Genomic DNA, 18,927 nt, shown 5'->3' with positions numbered 1-18,927 from the left:
TCACTCTACTCTCTCTCTCTCTTTCTCTCTTTCTAGAGCGATATTTAGCTTTCAGTTCAGTTTCTGGGGAAGAACAAAGTAGCATCGAAATCTCTTTGTGGTACAGAGGATGAAAATATACAGAATTGAATGATTAGATTTAATAGGCTAGTTGACACTTTTTTTAAGTAGGTTAATGGTTAATATTTGTCCTATTAGATCAAAAAAATTAACACAATATTTTTTTGCGCCCTAAAAACCGTAAAACTTTAATTTAAAAATATATTTTTCTTAGACAGGTGAAAACACTGTCGGCCATGTTTGGCCGATAGATTATCTGTGCTCTGACGTCATGCATTTGTAAACAACAGCATAACCTCCCAAAGTTTAATAAACATGACTTCTATACTAGTTTACATGGAAAATATAGTAATTATCGTTATTGTATCATCCGAGAATGTAAAAACGCATCGATAAAGACCACAGGAAAGTTGCCGATTAGAGTGCCCAGTGAAATAAATATACGCAACACGATCCTATATGTTACACCCACACCCACCAAATTTCATGTATCTAGGACCAGCTGGTTAGATGTTTAGGCTGTGCGTTGATATATAAGTTAGTCAGGACTTTAAATTTTATATATATGGATACTACGTTAGTCCACGCGTGACATAGGGATGACATTTCTTTGTTTACATATTGAATGACGTCACATCATGGCTGACAGCGTTTTCTGCGTTTGAAATAAAAATAAAAACTGTATTTTTTAAAATTGGATTTATATATCCATCCCGCGTTTTTAATAATTGTTATTGATATATTTCGTTGTCTTAAGCAAAATACGATAATAAATAATCATTTATTGGACGAAATTAGATATGAGTCAAGTAGCCTATTGGCAGCATCAGAGTAGCTTTACATATTTGACGGACAATTTTTAGAATGCTTTTCAGGCCTGACTGTTGCTTCTTGAAAATGAATGAAATAGAAGCATTTTTTACTCTATACTAGTGCTTTTGAATCATCAAGTGAATCTAATGTGAATTTAAGCAGTTAAATATCACCTGCTTTAACGGCGAAGGAAAACATCGTGACGAAAACTATACGCTTGAGAGTTCTCCATGTGGTTGAAAATTATTATGTTCACATTATACCTACTTTCCTGCTTTCCAGAAAATAATGAAAGGTTTATTATTTGTAAAAGCCGTAAATAGTACAATCGCCGTAGCCCATGGCGCCCCATGGCCTATATTCATTTCCAATCGCACTGTTACATGAGTCAACCTAATATTTAGCAAGTCACTTGATTCTAATTATTGTGATATCAATAATAAGAATCGAGCCGTGATAGCCTAGTCGTTAACACGTCCGCCTCCTAATCGGGAGGCCTGAGGTTCGATACCGGGCACGCACATTTAACTTTTCAGAGTTGCAAACAAATTATCATTTGCTTTGACGGTGAAGGGAAACATAGTAAGGAAATCTACAATGTCTGAGAGTTATCCATAATGTTCTAAAATACCGTGAAGTCTGCCAACCCGCACTTGACCTGACCACTGTGGCAGACTATGGCCTAAGTCCTTCTCATTCCAAATCAATCAACTTGGATCAAATTCAACTCCCGAGATACACTTGTAACTACACGTAGAGTACGCGGCCGAAAGTAACGTACATCGGCCTTTAGAATGACATTTCGGCTTTGTAGAGCGTTGTCTCTGTCACTCATACCTATATTACGTTTTATCGGTCTCAACGACAGAGACAGTGCTCTACAAATATGCTATCTCCTTCAACTTGGATCAAATTGATATCCAGTTTGTAGGGGTGCAGGCTACTGGCTAGGGACATCGATGGTTTGACCTTTATTTTGTGTGGGCGAGTAAACGGCTAGTAGGTATGCTAAACACGTATTCAAACGCCACACTACGCCAATCGTCTTACAAGGCAACTGGGCCAACCCTCCACCTCCCATGACCCAACCAACCTCTCGGTTACATGGGCCGAATCGCGGGAGGGCGCCCGTTCGGTACTTGCTCTTGGCATTTTCCCGGGGCGCCTTCTTGACTCCCTACAAATTATTTTTGTCTCTTCCTTGTCCCTTATGTTCACTCTCCCCCCTTGGGGGCTAGACGTCACTAACACAGCTGTGATCTCCGCTGCTGCTCCTCCGTGGTGCCGGCCTGGCACCTGCACGCTCCGAGCTGCTTCGCCTCTTATGCCAATGGTGCGCGAATTCCCGTAGCCGGTTGTAGTTCCCCGCCGATGAGACGAGGTCCGTGTAGAAGACCGGCCCCGCTTCCCCGCGTACGATCCCATCCAACATCGACACTCGCAAGTCCTCATAAAGGGGACACTCCCACAGCACATGGTGCCTATGCTCGTCGCCAAAGCCGCACTCGCACGCCGGGCTCTCGCACAACGTCAACGTCTTACAAGGCAAATTGAAAGCAAAGACCGACGTATTTGAACACTAAGGTTCGTGGAGTCAGGTCAGATTTGCTCAGGTGTCGGCGACAGTTTGCTGTGCCAACTGCCAGTTAGCCGAGCTCGTCGCCGACCTTTGGCCGTCGCCACCCGCCCGCGCCGCCGCCGGCGAATCGGCTACTCAAATAAACCCTAATGCTACTATTGAACAACTCCGGATCTTCTGATGTTGGATGGAACGTTGAATTATTTAAATGAACGACGAAAATTATTTAGACGTTGGGCTAATGTGTACAAGGCTCTTAATAGTAGTATATTTATTTATTTATTAATTGTTTTTGATCTATAAATATTTTTTACATCTTAATATATTATTTTGGATAGGTATTTGTGTGTAAAGATTATAACACCTCGATTGTTTCACGCTAAGGGATAACGATGTTATACGCGGCGTAACACAATTACGAAGATGTCCCCTCACTTGGGTCCTTGGGTCGCGGTCCTCCACATCCTAATGTACAATAATTACTTTCCGCCCCACCACCATCACCGTCCTGCGTCCATCCGCCATAGATACGTTGAAGTTTCATGTTTCGTTTCATTCATTCATTTTGGGAAATTACTTACAGCTTCGATTAAGTGGATTAGCATCATCATCATCATGATGAACCCATCGCCGATCCACTACTGATCACGGGTCACTTCTCATAATGAGAAGGGCTTGGGCCATAGTCTACCACGCTGGCCCAGTGCGGATTGGCAGACTTCACTCTCCTTTAAGAACATTATGGAGAATTCTCAGGCATGCAGGTTTCCTCACGATGTCCCTTGATTCCCCTTCTTTGATTCCACTTGAATGTGTGATTTCCCTTCACAGTTAAAGAAAATTATATTAATTGCTTAAAACACACATAACTCCGCAAAGTACTTATAAGAAGTGCGCGCCCGGGATCGAATCCCCGACCTCCCGAATAGAAGGCAGACGTGCTAACCACTAGGCTAACATTGCTCCTCGAGTGGATTTACGTTTGTGTCAAATTGTTGACACAAGAAATCTGAAATGTTTCATAGCTCCCGCTGGCAATGTTGGCAGGAGTGCAGTAACAGGCAATGTTGGCAGGAGTGCAGTAACAGGCACTGTTGGCAGGAGTGCAGTAACAGGCACTGTTGGCAGGAGTGCAGTAACAGGCACTGTTGGCAGGAGTGCAGTAACAGGCACTGTTGGCAGGAGTGCAGTAACAGGCACTGTTGGCAGGAGTGCAGTAACAGGCACTGTTGGCAGGAGTGCAGTAACAGGCACTGTTGGCAGGAGTGCAGTAACAGGCACTGTTGGCAGGAGTGCAGTAACAGGCACTGTTGGCAGGAGTGCAGTAACAGGCACTGTTGGCAGGAGTGCAGTAACAGGCACTGTTGGCAGGAGTGCAGTAACAGGCAATGTTGGCAGGAGTGCAGTAACAGGCAATGTTGGCAGGAGTGCAGTAACAGGCACTGTTGGCAGGAGTGCAGTAACAGGCACTGTTGGCAGGAGTGCAGTAACAGGCACTTTTGGCAGGAGTGCAGTAACAGGCACTGTTGGCAGGAGTGCAGTAACAGGCACTGTTGGCAGGAGTGCAGTAACAGGCACTGTTGGCAGGAGTGCAGTAACAGGCAATGTTGGCAGGAGTGCAGTAACAGGCAATGTTGGCAGGAGTGCAGTAACAGGCACTGTTGGCAGGAGTGCAGTAACAGGCACTGTTGGCAGGAGTGCAGTAACAGGCAATGTTGGCAGGAGTGCAGTAACAGGCAATGTTGGCAGGAGTGCAGTAACAGGCACTGTTGGCAGGAGTGCAGTAACAGGCACTGTTGGCAGGAGTGCAGTAACAGGCACTGTTGGCAGGAGTGCAGTAACAGGCACTGTTGGCAGGAGTGCAGTAACAGGCACTGTTGGCAGGAGTGCAGTAACAGGCAATGTTGGCAGGAGTGCAGTAACAGGCAATGTTGGCAGGAGTGCAGTAACAGGCACTGTTGGCAGGAGTGCAGTAACAGGCACTGTTGGCAGGAGTGCAGTAACAGGCACTGTTGGCAGGAGTGCAGTAACAGGCACTGTTGGCAGGAGTGCAGTAACAGGCACTGTTGGCAGGAGTGCAGTAACAGGCACTGTTGGCAGGAGTGCAGTAACAGGCACTGTTGGCAGGAGTGCAGTAACAGGCACTGTTGGCAGGAGTGCAGTAACAGGCACTGTTGGCAGGAGTGCAGTAACAGGCACTGTTGGCAGGAGTGCAGTGTGCAGATGGTGTAACGATGTTCTGTCGGCAGGCGGCTGCTCGGCGTTCGGCCACTCCTGCTTCGGCGGCCACGGCAAGCGGAGCGACTCCTCCTTGGACGTAAGACGACCTCATTACCTCTCTATTCTTCCTTTTCTCCTTAGCGCTGTCCCACCTGTAGTCCGCGACAGGTCAAGTGGCAGTCGCGGAGCCCCCCCCCAGTAACTCGGTGCGGGCAAGCGCGGGTGACGTGCGGGCGTGCGGGGCGTCCCCCTGCCTCATATCTCGATTGCCATCTCAACCTGTCGCGGACTATCCAGTGGATAACGGAGCACTGGTCAATTCAAAACTACAAAGTATGTGCAAAGTTTTAGCTTTCTAGGTCCAAGCTTTTGGGCTCGGCGTTCGGTCAGTCAGTAAGTCAAGACTTTTCCTTTTGTAAACTACTAACTACTTCTATTTCTAGTTGTAGTGCAAAATGAAACATTATCGTTAGATTACTTCAAGCCAGGTCGTGTCATGTGTCCTTAGTTTGAAGTTGTGCGAATTTGAATGAAACACGTAGTTTCGGTAAGATCTCTTGTGTGCCATTCAGCCGGTCTTCATATAATTACAGCCGCCTCGGAGAGCACGTGACGATCTCTCTCCATCACCATCAATAAATCGCTGGCTCAATACTAATTACGGATCTCCTCTTGGAATGAGAAGGGTTTGGCCATAGTCTACCAGGTAGCCAAATGCGGACTGTCAGAATACTCTCAGAAGAACTCTCAGGCATGCAGGTTTCCTGATTACGTTTTCTTTCACTGTTAAAGCAAGGGATATTTATTCTTATACTAGTTGCCCCGGCGAACTTTGTACCGCCTAACAGTCGATTCTTTAATTTTTTTTAATACATACAATTTTTTAAATTTTTCTCTCCGTAAGAACCATCCTCGTACTTCAAGGAATATTATAAAAATCGGTTCAGCTGTTCTCGAAATTTGCGATCAGCAACACATTCAGTGATTCATTTTTATAGGTATATAGAGATTTGCATAAAAAACACATATAGGCACCTACTTGTAACTCCGAAAAGTTTGATAAAAGTTGCTGATTTGACTTTGTAAGATGATGATAATATAATTAATTACGCAAACTTAAAACTAAACCTACGAGGGTTCCAAACGCAACCACGTCTGAGAAGAGCCCACAATAAATTCAGCCGGGTATTACTTTCATTATCATCACTTCACAAAATCAGTTCAACGTTTAGCAAGTTGCACCGCATTCATTGCGGATTTTTTCAGGATTAAATATTTATTTAAAGTTCATCTGTGCAGGTCAGAAGTATCCATCAATACACAGGTGGGCTACCTTTTACTAACCTTGAAATCTCCGTGGGCCACTTGGAAAGAAGACGAATTGTTTTGGGTCGCATAAAACAAATCGTAAACTAACGATAGTTGATCACCAGGGGTCACCACGGGTGCTTCAACCCGTCAACCGTACCTGATTATTTGATAAATTAATGTAGGGTGATTTACAGTGTTGCTTATATATATATATATATATTTTTTTTTTATTTTTTTTTTATTTTTTTTTTTGCAATCAACAGCGATACATACAATACAATTCCACATAATAACAGACCGAAAATAAGGCCAAATAGGATTACAATTCTTTACAGATTACTTAAATAGACATTAAATATAAATTCACAACAGTACGTTTGATAATTTAAACAAGCTTCACAATAATACAATAACATGAAAATACAAAAGTCAATCAACTAGAAAAAACACCTAGTAGGTGATTCACAACATATGCATGTGTGTGTGTATGTGTGAGTGTATGTGTATATAGTATACTTAAATAGATTTTTTGTTTAAATACTTATAAATATTTCTTATTTAATAAAATATTTTTACAAGAGCATATTGTATTATATAAAATGGGTAGTTACTGGCACGCACTAGTCCATCATACATCAAAACGTTCGTTCGTATACAATTTTAAAAAAAGTACCGTGACTGACTGATTGACGACATTTGCGTTGAAGCGTTGATCAGTGAATCTGTGTCAGGCTTCTCTATTATGGTGTCAGGTGTCAGGACTTTTGTTTTAATACATTATTTAGATGTGGTACAAAGTTACACTTGACAACATTGGCAAGTAGAAATAGTGTAAATGCCGCGAGAACTTACACGTAGTGGCTTACATGTTTAACTTATGACAAAACTAATGTAAACACTCTTATAAGTACCTACATTTACCTTAGTAAAGTAGTCAATTCATTACGTAAGCTACTAACGTGAGTAAAATCTACAAGTGTAATCGCGGCCTTAGACCAGCTAAGTCGGAATTCGCGTACAACTTAATTAGCACCATTGTCTCCCAATCAACCCCCGCCCCGTGTCATGGCGCCGTGTACAGTACCCGTAGTACAAGTTTTTTTTTTTTTTTTTTTATTCAGATACAAGTTAGCCCTTGACTGCAACCTCACCTGATGGTAAGTGATGATGCAGTCTAAGATGATAGCGGGCTAACCTGGAAGGGGTATGGCAGTTTTTATTAAACCCGTACCCCTTTGGTTTCTACACGGCATCGTACCGGAACGCTAAATCGCTTGGCGGCACGGCTTTGCCGGTAGGGTGGTAACTAGCCACGGCCGAAGCCTCCCACCAGACCAGACCAGCAATTTAGAAATTATAAAATTCCAAACCCCTGCCAGGAATCGAACCCGGGACCTCCCACTAATAAGACCACAGCGCTCACGACTGCGCCAGGGAGGTCGTCAAAATTTTACATCTCACCAAACCAAACCAAATTCGAGAGTCGAAATACTTCCGCGTTACAGTAAACTGGATCTTAAATGCCTTGTTTTAAAGCTCAAGTTTGTCTACACTTCTACAGCCAGCGCTCCAAGCGGAAACATTGCGAAATTAAAATCAGTGGCATTGAATATTTGACTTAAATTCAAGGCTGTTTAGGTCCATTTTACTGTAACGCGGAAGTATTTCGACTCTCGAATTTGGTTTGGTTTGGTGAGACGTAAAATCTTGTACTACGGGTACAGGTCACAGAAGTCGCGGCTCACAAGTTGGTTGTGTGTTTATCTGTTTGCTGCCTGCGACCCGCCCGCGCCCGCTGCGTGACACCCAACTGTGGCTAACTTGTGACTTCATTACTAACTGTTGACGGACGACCTCCCTGGCGCAGTGGTGAGCGCTGTCGTCTTATAGATGAGAGGTCCTGGGTTCACGTCCCGGCAAGAGCAATTTGGAATTTATAATTTCAAAACTGTTTCTAGTCTGATCGGATGGGAGGCTAACCAGGTCAGTTACCATAATACCACCCTACCGGCAAAGCCGTGCCGACAAGAGATTTAGCGTTCCGGTACGATGCCGCGTAGAAACCGCTCATGGTTCCAGGTTTTCCCATATTAGACTATCACATACCATCAGGTGAGGTCGCAGTTAAGGGCTAAAGGACTAAAAAAAGAAATGCACTTTACCTTAGCTTATGAAAGATTGATATAATATCTATATAGATTTTATATATATAGATTTAATTGATTTTGATGTGATACAAAGTTACATAGTTAGTATACCATACTTTTTATCGTGGAAAGTTTATCCCTCGGGATTAAAAAAAAAATTAAGTCCACACGAACGAAGTCGCGGGCACCATCTAGTTTTGCTATAAAACTGAAAGCATCATTGTTTCACACAAGTAGGCGCTGTTTTCCCATCGCGTGTGAATATGATGATGACGCCTCTAGTAATGAGATTCGACGTTCATGAGCATGTCGTTAATATTTGATTGAATTTTTTCGAACAAAAGCTTGTCACACTTTTTAAAAATAATACTATACATACTAAAAGTGTTCTTTTTCCCTTACAACTAAGTAGCAAGCTTATATAATACTAGCTTATGCTCGCGACTTCGTCCGCGTGGACTACAAAATTTCATAACCCTATTTCACCCCCTTAGGAGTTGAATTTTCAAAAATCCTTTCTTAGCGGATGCCTACGTCATAATAGCTATCTGCATGCCGAATTTCAGCCCAATCTGTCCAGTAGTTTGAGCTGTGCGTTGATAGATCAGTCAGTCAGTCAGTCAGTCAGTCACCTTTTCCTTTTATATAATATATAGATTAGTACTTAGGAGTCAATAAATAAATTAATACATATTATATACACGTTTTGAAAATATACCGATTTTTTGCAAGTTCATACATAAAAATTACTTTTTGTATATTAACAATTTATACTAAAAATTGCATAGAGTTTTTCTACGTGATCAAATTAGAAATGAGATCTGTAGAGGAACAATAAGCTTCTAGACGACATATTGGAGATGTCTCTTAACAAGTTCAAAGTTTTCAAAAAACGCAAACGCCTGAAAGTTCTCCGTAATGTTCACATAGTATGAAGGTTACCGATCCGCACTTGGCTAGCGTGGTAGACACTAATGGTCAAACCTTTCTCATTCTGAGAGGAGACTCGTTCGCAGCAGCAAGTCGGCGATGGGTTGATCATGATGGTGATGATAAAAGCATTGTTTGTTTCGCAGTCATCTAACTCCGAGGTGCTGGGCGGGCGGCAGCTGGGCCAGGCGGAGACGCCGCCACATCCCGGTTACCCGCACCCGTACGGCGTGCTGGCTGCAGGAGATGACATCATCCCTGTTAGAGACGGAGGTATTGTTTGTTTCGCAGTCATCAACTCCGAGGGGCTGGGCGGGCGGCAGCTGGGCCAGGCGGAGACGCCGCCACATCCCGGTTACCCGCACCCGTACGGCGTGCTGGCTGCAGGAGATGACATCATCCCTGTTAGAGACGGAGGTATTGTTTGTTTCGCAGTCATCAACTCCGAGGGGCTGGGCGGGCGGCAGCTGGGCCAGGCGGAGACGCCGCCACATCCCGGTTACCCGCACCCGTACGGCGTGCTGGCTGCAGGAGATGACATCATCCCTGTTAGAGACGGAGGTATTGTTTGTTTCGCAGTCATCAACTCCGAGGGGCTGGGCGGGCGGCAGCTGGGCCAGGCGGAGACGCCGCCACATCCCGGTTACCCGCACCCGTACGGCGTGCTGGCTGCAGGAGATGACATCATCCCTGTTAGAGACGGAGGTATTGTTTGTTTCGCAGTCATCAACTCCGAGGGGCTGGGCGGGCGGCAGCTGGGCCAGGCGGAGACGCCGCCACATCCCGGTTACCCGCACCCGTACGGCGTGCTGGCTGCAGGAGATGACATCATCCCTGTTAGAGACGGAGGTATTGTTTGTTTCGCAGTCATCAACTCCGAGGGGCTGGGCGGGCGGCAGCTGGGCCAGGCGGAGACGCCGCCACATCCCGGTTACCCGCACCCGTACGGCGTGCTGGCTGCAGGAGATGACATCATCCCTGTTAGAGACGGAGGTATTGTTTGTTTCGCAGTCATCAACTCCGAGGGGCTGGGCGGGCGGCAGCTGGGCCAGGCGGAGACGCCGCCACATCCCGGTTACCCGCACCCGTACGGCGTGCTGGCTGCAGGAGATGACATCATCCCTGTTAGAGACGGAGGTATTGTTTGTTTCGCAGTCATCAACTCCGAGGGGCTGGGCGGGCGGCAGCTGGGCCAGGCGGAGACGCCGCCACATCCCGGTTACCCGCACCCGTACGGCGTGCTGGCTGCAGGAGATGACATCATCCCTGTTAGAGACGGAGGTATTGTTTGTTTCGCAGTCATCAACTCCGAGGGGCTGGGCGGGCGGCAGCTGGGCCAGGCGGAGACGCCGCCACATCCCGGTTACCCGCACCCGTACGGCGTGCTGGCTGCAGGAGATGACATCATCCCTGTTAGAGACGGAGGTATTGTTTGTTTCGCAGTCATCAACTCCGAGGGGCTGGGCGGGCGGCAGCTGGGCCAGGCGGAGACGCCGCCACATCCCGGTTACCCGCACCCGTACGGCGTGCTGGCTGCAGGAGATGACATCATCCCTGTTAGAGACGGAGGTATTGTTTGTTTCGCAGTCATCAACTCCGAGGGGCTGGGCGGGCGGCAGCTGGGCCAGGCGGAGACGCCGCCACATCCCGGTTACCCGCACCCGTACGGCGTGCTGGCTGCAGGAGATGACATCATCCCTGTTAGAGACGGAGGTATTGTTTGTTTCGCAGTCATCAACTCCGAGGGGCTGGGCGGGCGGCAGCTGGGCCAGGCGGAGACGCCGCCACATCCCGGTTACCCGCACCCGTACGGCGTGCTGGCTGCAGGAGATGACATCATCCCTGTTAGAGACGGAGGTATTGTTTGTTTCGCAGTCATCAACTCCGAGGGGCTGGGCGGGCGGCAGCTGGGCCAGGCGGAGACGCCGCCACATCCCGGTTACCCGCACCCGTACGGCGTGCTGGCTGCAGGAGATGACATCATCCCTGTTAGAGACGGAGGTATTGTTTGTTTCGCAGTCATCAACTCCGAGGGGCTGGGCGGGCGGCAGCTGGGCCAGGCGGAGACGCCGCCACATCCCGGTTACCCGCACCCGTACGGCGTGCTGGCTGCAGGAGATGACATCATCCCTGTTAGAGACGGAGGTATTGTTTGTTTCGCAGTCATCAACTCCGAGGGGCTGGGCGGGCGGCAGCTGGGCCAGGCGGAGACGCCGCCACATCCCGGTTACCCGCACCCGTACGGCGTGCTGGCTGCAGGAGATGACATCATCCCTGTTAGAGACGGAGGTATTGTTTGTTTCGCAGTCATCAACTCCGAGGGGCTGGGCGGGCGGCAGCTGGGCCAGGCGGAGACGCCGCCACATCCCGGTTACCCGCACCCGTACGGCGTGCTGGCTGCAGGAGATGACATCATCCCTGTTAGAGACGGAGGTATTGTTTGTTTCGCAGTCATCAACTCCGAGGGGCTGGGCGGGCGGCAGCTGGGCCAGGCGGAGACGCCGCCACATCCCGGTTACCCGCACCCGTACGGCGTGCTGGCTGCAGGAGATGACATCATCCCTGTTAGAGACGGAGGTATTGTTTGTTTCGCAGTCATCAACTCCGAGGGGCTGGGCGGGCGGCAGCTGGGCCAGGCGGAGACGCCGCCACATCCCGGTTACCCGCACCCGTACGGCGTGCTGGCTGCAGGAGATGACATCATCCCTGTTAGAGACGGAGGTATTGTTTGTTTCGCAGTCATCAACTCCGAGGGGCTGGGCGGGCGGCAGCTGGGCCAGGCGGAGACGCCGCCACATCCCGGTTACCCGCACCCGTACGGCGTGCTGGCTGCAGGAGATGACATCATCCCTGTTAGAGACGGAGGTATTGTTTGTTTCGCAGTCATCAACTCCGAGGGGCTGGGCGGGCGGCAGCTGGGCCAGGCGGAGACGCCGCCACATCCCGGTTACCCGCACCCGTACGGCGTGCTGGCTGCAGGAGATGACATCATCCCTGTTAGAGACGGAGGTATTGTTTGTTTCGCAGTCATCAACTCCGAGGGGCTGGGCGGGCGGCAGCTGGGCCAGGCGGAGACGCCGCCACATCCCGGTTACCCGCACCCGTACGGCGTGCTGGCTGCAGGAGATGACATCATCCCTGTTAGAGACGGAGGTATTGTTTGTTTCGCAGTCATCAACTCCGAGGGGCTGGGCGGGCGGCAGCTGGGCCAGGCGGAGACGCCGCCACATCCCGGTTACCCGCACCCGTACGGCGTGCTGGCTGCAGGAGATGACATCATCCCTGTTAGAGACGGAGGTATTGTTTGTTTCGCAGTCATCAACTCCGAGGGGCTGGGCGGGCGGCAGCTGGGCCAGGCGGAGACGCCGCCACATCCCGGTTACCCGCACCCGTACGGCGTGCTGGCTGCAGGAGATGACATCATCCCTGTTAGAGACGGAGGTATTGTTTGTTTCGCAGTCATCAACTCCGAGGGGCTGGGCGGGCGGCAGCTGGGCCAGGCGGAGACGCCGCCACATCCCGGTTACCCGCACCCGTACGGCGTGCTGGCTGCAGGAGATGACATCATCCCTGTTAGAGACGGAGGTATTGTTTGTTTCGCAGTCATCAACTCCGAGGGGCTGGGCGGGCGGCAGCTGGGCCAGGCGGAGACGCCGCCACATCCCGGTTACCCGCACCCGTACGGCGTGCTGGCTGCAGGAGATGACATCATCCCTGTTAGAGACGGAGGTATTGTTTGTTTCGCAGTCATCAACTCCGAGGGGCTGGGCGGGCGGCAGCTGGGCCAGGCGGAGACGCCGCCACATCCCGGTTACCCGCACCCGTACGGCGTGCTGGCTGCAGGAGATGACATCATCCCTGTTAGAGACGGAGGTATTGTTTGTTTCGCAGTCATCAACTCCGAGGGGCTGGGCGGGCGGCAGCTGGGCCAGGCGGAGACGCCGCCACATCCCGGTTACCCGCACCCGTACGGCGTGCTGGCTGCAGGAGATGACATCATCCCTGTTAGAGACGGAGGTATTGTTTGTTTCGCAGTCATCAACTCCGAGGGGCTGGGCGGGCGGCAGCTGGGCCAGGCGGAGACGCCGCCACATCCCGGTTACCCGCACCCGTACGGCGTGCTGGCTGCAGGAGATGACATCATCCCTGTTAGAGACGGAGGTATTGTTTGTTTCGCAGTCATCAACTCCGAGGGGCTGGGCGGGCGGCAGCTGGGCCAGGCGGAGACGCCGCCACATCCCGGTTACCCGCACCCGTACGGCGTGCTGGCTGCAGGAGATGACATCATCCCTGTTAGAGACGGAGGTATTGTTTGTTTCGCAGTCATCAACTCCGAGGGGCTGGGCGGGCGGCAGCTGGGCCAGGCGGAGACGCCGCCACATCCCGGTTACCCGCACCCGTACGGCGTGCTGGCTGCAGGAGATGACATCATCCCTGTTAGAGACGGAGGTATTGTTTGTTTCGCAGTCATCAACTCCGAGGGGCTGGGCGGGCGGCAGCTGGGCCAGGCGGAGACGCCGCCACATCCCGGTTACCCGCACCCGTACGGCGTGCTGGCTGCAGGAGATGACATCATCCCTGTTAGAGACGGAGGTATTGTTTGTTTCGCAGTCATCAACTCCGAGGGGCTGGGCGGGCGGCAGCTGGGCCAGGCGGAGACGCCGCCACATCCCGGTTACCCGCACCCGTACGGCGTGCTGGCTGCAGGAGATGACATCATCCCTGTTAGAGACGGAGGTATTGTTTGTTTCGCAGTCATCAACTCCGAGGGGCTGGGCGGGCGGCAGCTGGGCCAGGCGGAGACGCCGCCACATCCCGGTTACCCGCACCCGTACGGCGTGCTGGCTGCAGGAGATGACATCATCCCTGTTAGAGACGGAGGTATTGTTTGTTTCGCAGTCATCAACTCCGAGGGGCTGGGCGGGCGGCAGCTGGGCCAGGCGGAGACGCCGCCACATCCCGGTTACCCGCACCCGTACGGCGTGCTGGCTGCAGGAGATGACATCATCCCTGTTAGAGACGGAGGTATTGTTTGTTTCGCAGTCATCAACTCCGAGGGGCTGGGCGGGCGGCAGCTGGGCCAGGCGGAGACGCCGCCACATCCCGGTTACCCGCACCCGTACGGCGTGCTGGCTGCAGGAGATGACATCATCCCTGTTAGAGACGGAGGTATTGTTTGTTTCGCAGTCATCAACTCCGAGGGGCTGGGCGGGCGGCAGCTGGGCCAGGCGGAGACGCCGCCACATCCCGGTTACCCGCACCCGTACGGCGTGCTGGCTGCAGGAGATGACATCATCCCTGTTAGAGACGGAGGTATTGTTTGTTTCGCAGTCATCAACTCCGAGGGGCTGGGCGGGCGGCAGCTGGGCCAGGCGGAGACGCCGCCACATCCCGGTTACCCGCACCCGTACGGCGTGCTGGCTGCAGGAGATGACATCATCCCTGTTAGAGACGGAGGTATTGTTTGTTTCGCAGTCATCAACTCCGAGGGGCTGGGCGGGCGGCAGCTGGGCCAGGCGGAGACGCCGCCACATCCCGGTTACCCGCACCCGTACGGCGTGCTGGCTGCAGGAGATGACATCATCCCTGTTAGAGACGGAGGTATTGTTTGTTTCGCAGTCATCAACTCCGAGGGGCTGGGCGGGCGGCAGCTGGGCCAGGCGGAGACGCCGCCACATCCCGGTTACCCGCACCCGTACGGCGTGCTGGCTGCAGGAGATGACATCATCCCTGTTAGAGACGGAGGTATTGTTTGTTTCGCAGTCATCAACTCCGAGGGGCTGGGCGGGCGGCAGCTGGGCCAGGCGGAGACGCCGCCACATCCCGGTTACCCGCACCCGTACGGCGTGCTGGCTGCAGGAGATGACATCATCCCTGTTAGAGACGGAGGTATTGTTTGTTTCGCAGTCATCAACTCCGAGGGGCTGGGCGGGCGGCAGCTGGGCCAGGCGGAGACGCCGCCACATCCCGGTTACCCGCACCCGTACGGCGTGCTGGCTGCAGGAGATGACATCATCCCTGTTAGAGACGGAGGTATTGTTTGTTTCGCAGTCATCAACTCCGAGGGGCTGGGCGGGCGGCAGCTGGGCCAGGCGGAGACGCCGCCACATCCCGGTTACCCGCACCCGTACGGCGTGCTGGCTGCAGGAGATGACATCATCCCTGTTAGAGACGGAGGTATTGTTTGTTTCGCAGTCATCAACTCCGAGGGGCTGGGCGGGCGGCAGCTGGGCCAGGCGGAGACGCCGCCACATCCCGGTTACCCGCACCCGTACGGCGTGCTGGCTGCAGGAGATGACATCATCCCTGTTAGAGACGGAGGTATTGTTTGTTTCGCAGTCATCAACTCCGAGGGGCTGGGCGGGCGGCAGCTGGGCCAGGCGGAGACGCCGCCACATCCCGGTTACCCGCACCCGTACGGCGTGCTGGCTGCAGGAGATGACATCATCCCTGTTAGAGACGGAGGTATTGTTTGTTTCGCAGTCATCAACTCCGAGGGGCTGGGCGGGCGGCAGCTGGGCCAGGCGGAGACGCCGCCACATCCCGGTTACCCGCACCCGTACGGCGTGCTGGCTGCAGGAGATGACATCATCCCTGTTAGAGACGGAGGTATTGTTTGTTTCGCAGTCATCAACTCCGAGGGGCTGGGCGGGCGGCAGCTGGGCCAGGCGGAGACGCCGCCACATCCCGGTTACCCGCACCCGTACGGCGTGCTGGCTGCAGGAGATGACATCATCCCTGTTAGAGACGGAGGTATTGTTTGTTTCGCAGTCATCAACTCCGAGGGGCTGGGCGGGCGGCAGCTGGGCCAGGCGGAGACGCCGCCACATCCCGGTTACCCGCACCCGTACGGCGTGCTGGCTGCAGGAGATGACATCATCCCTGTTAGAGACGGAGGTATACTCACCATTCTTCATTCACTGTTAGATAGATAGACAAAATATAGACAGATAGCCAGACATTATGTAGATATGTAAATAGGCATGTTAGAATAAAATATGATGTTGCTTTACTATACTTAGGCACTTAGGTATTGCAATTTCCATCAGTTCATGATGTTATCGCTACGGTCATGCCTGACCACCAGCGACTTACTGCCGCACCAAGTTAAGCTAACGTAGACTATATTTAAGAAGTTGGTACCTGAAAAACGCGGACGAAGTCGTGGGCATCTAGTAAAATATAGTTCAACGTTCAAAGAGGTGAGTTTAAGTTTTCATCAACATAAAACTGGACTATGTCACTTCGTCGTACGCGCTTACTCTCCGTTGCTACGTCATGAACTCATGAGCTATCAGCGATTGACCTCCTACGCTCTTACATAGAGGCTTGCAAACCAACAACCTCTAAACATAGTTGTAAGGTTCAAAATGTTATAGCACGCCCCTTCGAAGTGGATTGAAGACTTTATGTTACATTTTTAACAAGTCGCATAAAATGAAATGGGGCGTCATAACGTAATGTTGTAAGATTTACGAGGAAGGATGATATATTTCCATAGAGTGATGTAAAGATAATCTGCCACCGGGCACGATAAGGGATGGTCACAATGACCGGAGGCTTCAGAGGAAATGTTTACGAGCGACGGATTGATTTTATAACATGACTCTTTTATAAACTCGTAGCAATGGTGCTACGGCGTAGTACCGTAGTACCACTGTATTGTCTGTCAGTTTCGCTTATGTAGTTGTTTTTTAATTATTTACTCATCACGAAAGTTAAAATAGTTAACTTTAACATGTTTTCCCCGTGGGCCCCGCACGCCTCGTGCTATGACCTGCGAACTAATGGCCCACTTTCGTGAAGCCTTTTGTAATTGACTAGCTGACCCGCCCCGGCTTCGCTCGACTCTCAACATACATAGATACGTGTACACGTACTCGTGTAGAATTTTTGAAAATTCGATTAGGGGGTGCAATTCTCTAAAATCTTCATTTGTTTATTTCACTATTGAGTATATACTACAATCTAACCTTAACTTCAACTTAGTACTGTTTTGAGATAAAACTGAAACATAATGTTGATAAAATGCCTTTTTTCTAGTTTCTGGTATGAGGTTTATATTTTTGAAGTGATGATTTGTTTACCACTGTTGTGATTTGAAACTCGATGAAATGAAAGAGTTACACCAAAATACAGGTCAAACACAGAACCCTCCTTTAGGCTTCGCTGCAGTCGGGTAAAAAGACAAACATAATATACATCTAAAGGATTTAGTGTGAGACAGAATGAAATAGAACACGTATTTTGCAAATAGACCTACTAACTATCTATTATAGCTGAAACTATAAACTTGTAGCCAGACGGATGGACTAACAGCCTAATAATAAGTTTCCTTTTGGTATGGTATGAAATCCTAATCCTAATACTACGCTATGCTATACTGTTTCAAAGTCAAAGTCAAATTATTTATTCAGAATAGGTAGCATGTTACACTTACTGATGGTCAAAATTGTTCATTCGTAAGATGATATAGTGGTGATAATTAATTACGTATTTAAAACTAAAGCTTCAAAGGGTTCCAAACGCGCCCAAGTCTGGAAAGAGGCCACAACACACTCAATTTCATTATAACTTCATTCACAGGAGCTTACGATCGTGACGGGCCCACTGCTCGAGATGCTATGAAGCTAAAGCTGCGAAACATTCTCAGATATTGGGTAAGTGAATCATCGTCATCGTGATCTATCCATTGCCACTACTACTCAGCACGGGTCTGCTCTCACAATGAGAAGGGCTTAGGCCGTGGTCCACCATGCTGACGCCACGCATCTATCACTAGGCCATCACGGCTCTCCCGCAGTGCAGCAATGCACGGAGCTGCAAATGCTTACACAGTATTGTAAATTATGGGAGCAACCGCGGAGTTTCTTACTGGTTTTTCTACGTAGGAACGGCATTCCGAAATAGTGGTAAATTAGACTACATATTTGACAATTCAAAAGCACTTGTAAAAGTTAACTTCAATAAAAATATACTTATTCTATTCTATTCTAATATTTATTTATTAGAAAGTAGCTGATGCCCGCGACTTAATTTGCGTGGATTTAAATTCCATGGGAACTCTTTGATGTTCTGGGATAAAAAGTAGGGTAGTAAATCAAAGTAGTATGTCACTGTTCAGGTTTTCCTTTGCTCCGCTGCGACGCGATTGAAGGACAATCCAACAAATGAACACACTTTCGCATGTGAAATATGAATAGTAATCATTTCTGCATTTAGTTATTCTGACTCTAAAAGTGTTTGTTTGTGTTTTTGTTACAGATGGACTACTACAGGCGCTCAAGGCAAAGCAACGACGACGGGTACTTGTTCGAAACTGTATAAATTATATACATATATTATGTATGAATAGACAAAATAATACGATTCATTCATCAATGTACATTTTGAAAATTGTTCAGCGAATTAAGCCCATTCACTTGTAGAGAGATAATTTTTTTAAAGTATCTAACCCATACCTAAGCAAACAAGTTTTCATTTTAAGTCCCTGATTTGAACTCCGACTAAGAATTAAGGGGACTTTGCATCAAAATAATAATACCTTGTTAGAGCAAGCTAGGTGTATAGAAAAACTCTGAAGAGTGATAAACACACTCTTTTTTGTCTTTGTCATAGTTTAGCTTTTTAAAATTACTATCACAGAGGTTTGTTGGGCACAGATGACAACTGTGCCCAACAAACCTCTGTGATAGTAATTTATTGCAAATATTACAAGTTTTATTTAGTTTTCTGTTTTAAATTTAGTATTGAAGGTGTGTAGAACTGGGCTAGTTTGTAACCGTTGTAGCGAACGCAAATGTTGAAACATTGCTTTCATACGTAAGTATGATTTGTTTTCTTGTTTTGTCCCTTTCGGGTATACGC

At 49.5% G+C, this 18,927-nt stretch overlaps 1 protein-coding gene across 1 annotated transcript in view; it reads left to right on the top strand.

Moving 5' to 3' along the window:
- The window catches only part of CCHa2 (neuropeptide CCHamide-2), a 32,497-nt gene extending 13,785 nt beyond the window's left edge, over positions 1–18,712 (top strand). Inside the window, exons 3-6 of the mRNA XM_034972805.2 lie at positions 4,702–4,769; positions 9,207–9,333; positions 17,647–17,720; positions 18,325–18,712. Of these exons, the coding sequence (XP_034828696.1) occupies positions 4,702–4,769; positions 9,207–9,333; positions 17,647–17,720; positions 18,325–18,387 (332 nt within the window). The 3' untranslated portion in view covers positions 18,388–18,712. The remainder of the gene's footprint in view (positions 1–4,701; positions 4,770–9,206; positions 9,334–17,646; positions 17,721–18,324) is intronic.
- The last annotated feature ends 215 nt before the right edge of the window (positions 18,713–18,927 follow it).

The sequence above is a fragment of the Maniola hyperantus genome, chromosome 10 (assembly GCF_902806685.2).
Source record: "Maniola hyperantus chromosome 10, iAphHyp1.2, whole genome shotgun sequence".
NCBI classification, from domain to species: domain Eukaryota; kingdom Metazoa; phylum Arthropoda; class Insecta; order Lepidoptera; family Nymphalidae; genus Maniola; species Maniola hyperantus.
This window is presented reverse-complemented; position numbering and strand designations above follow the sequence as displayed.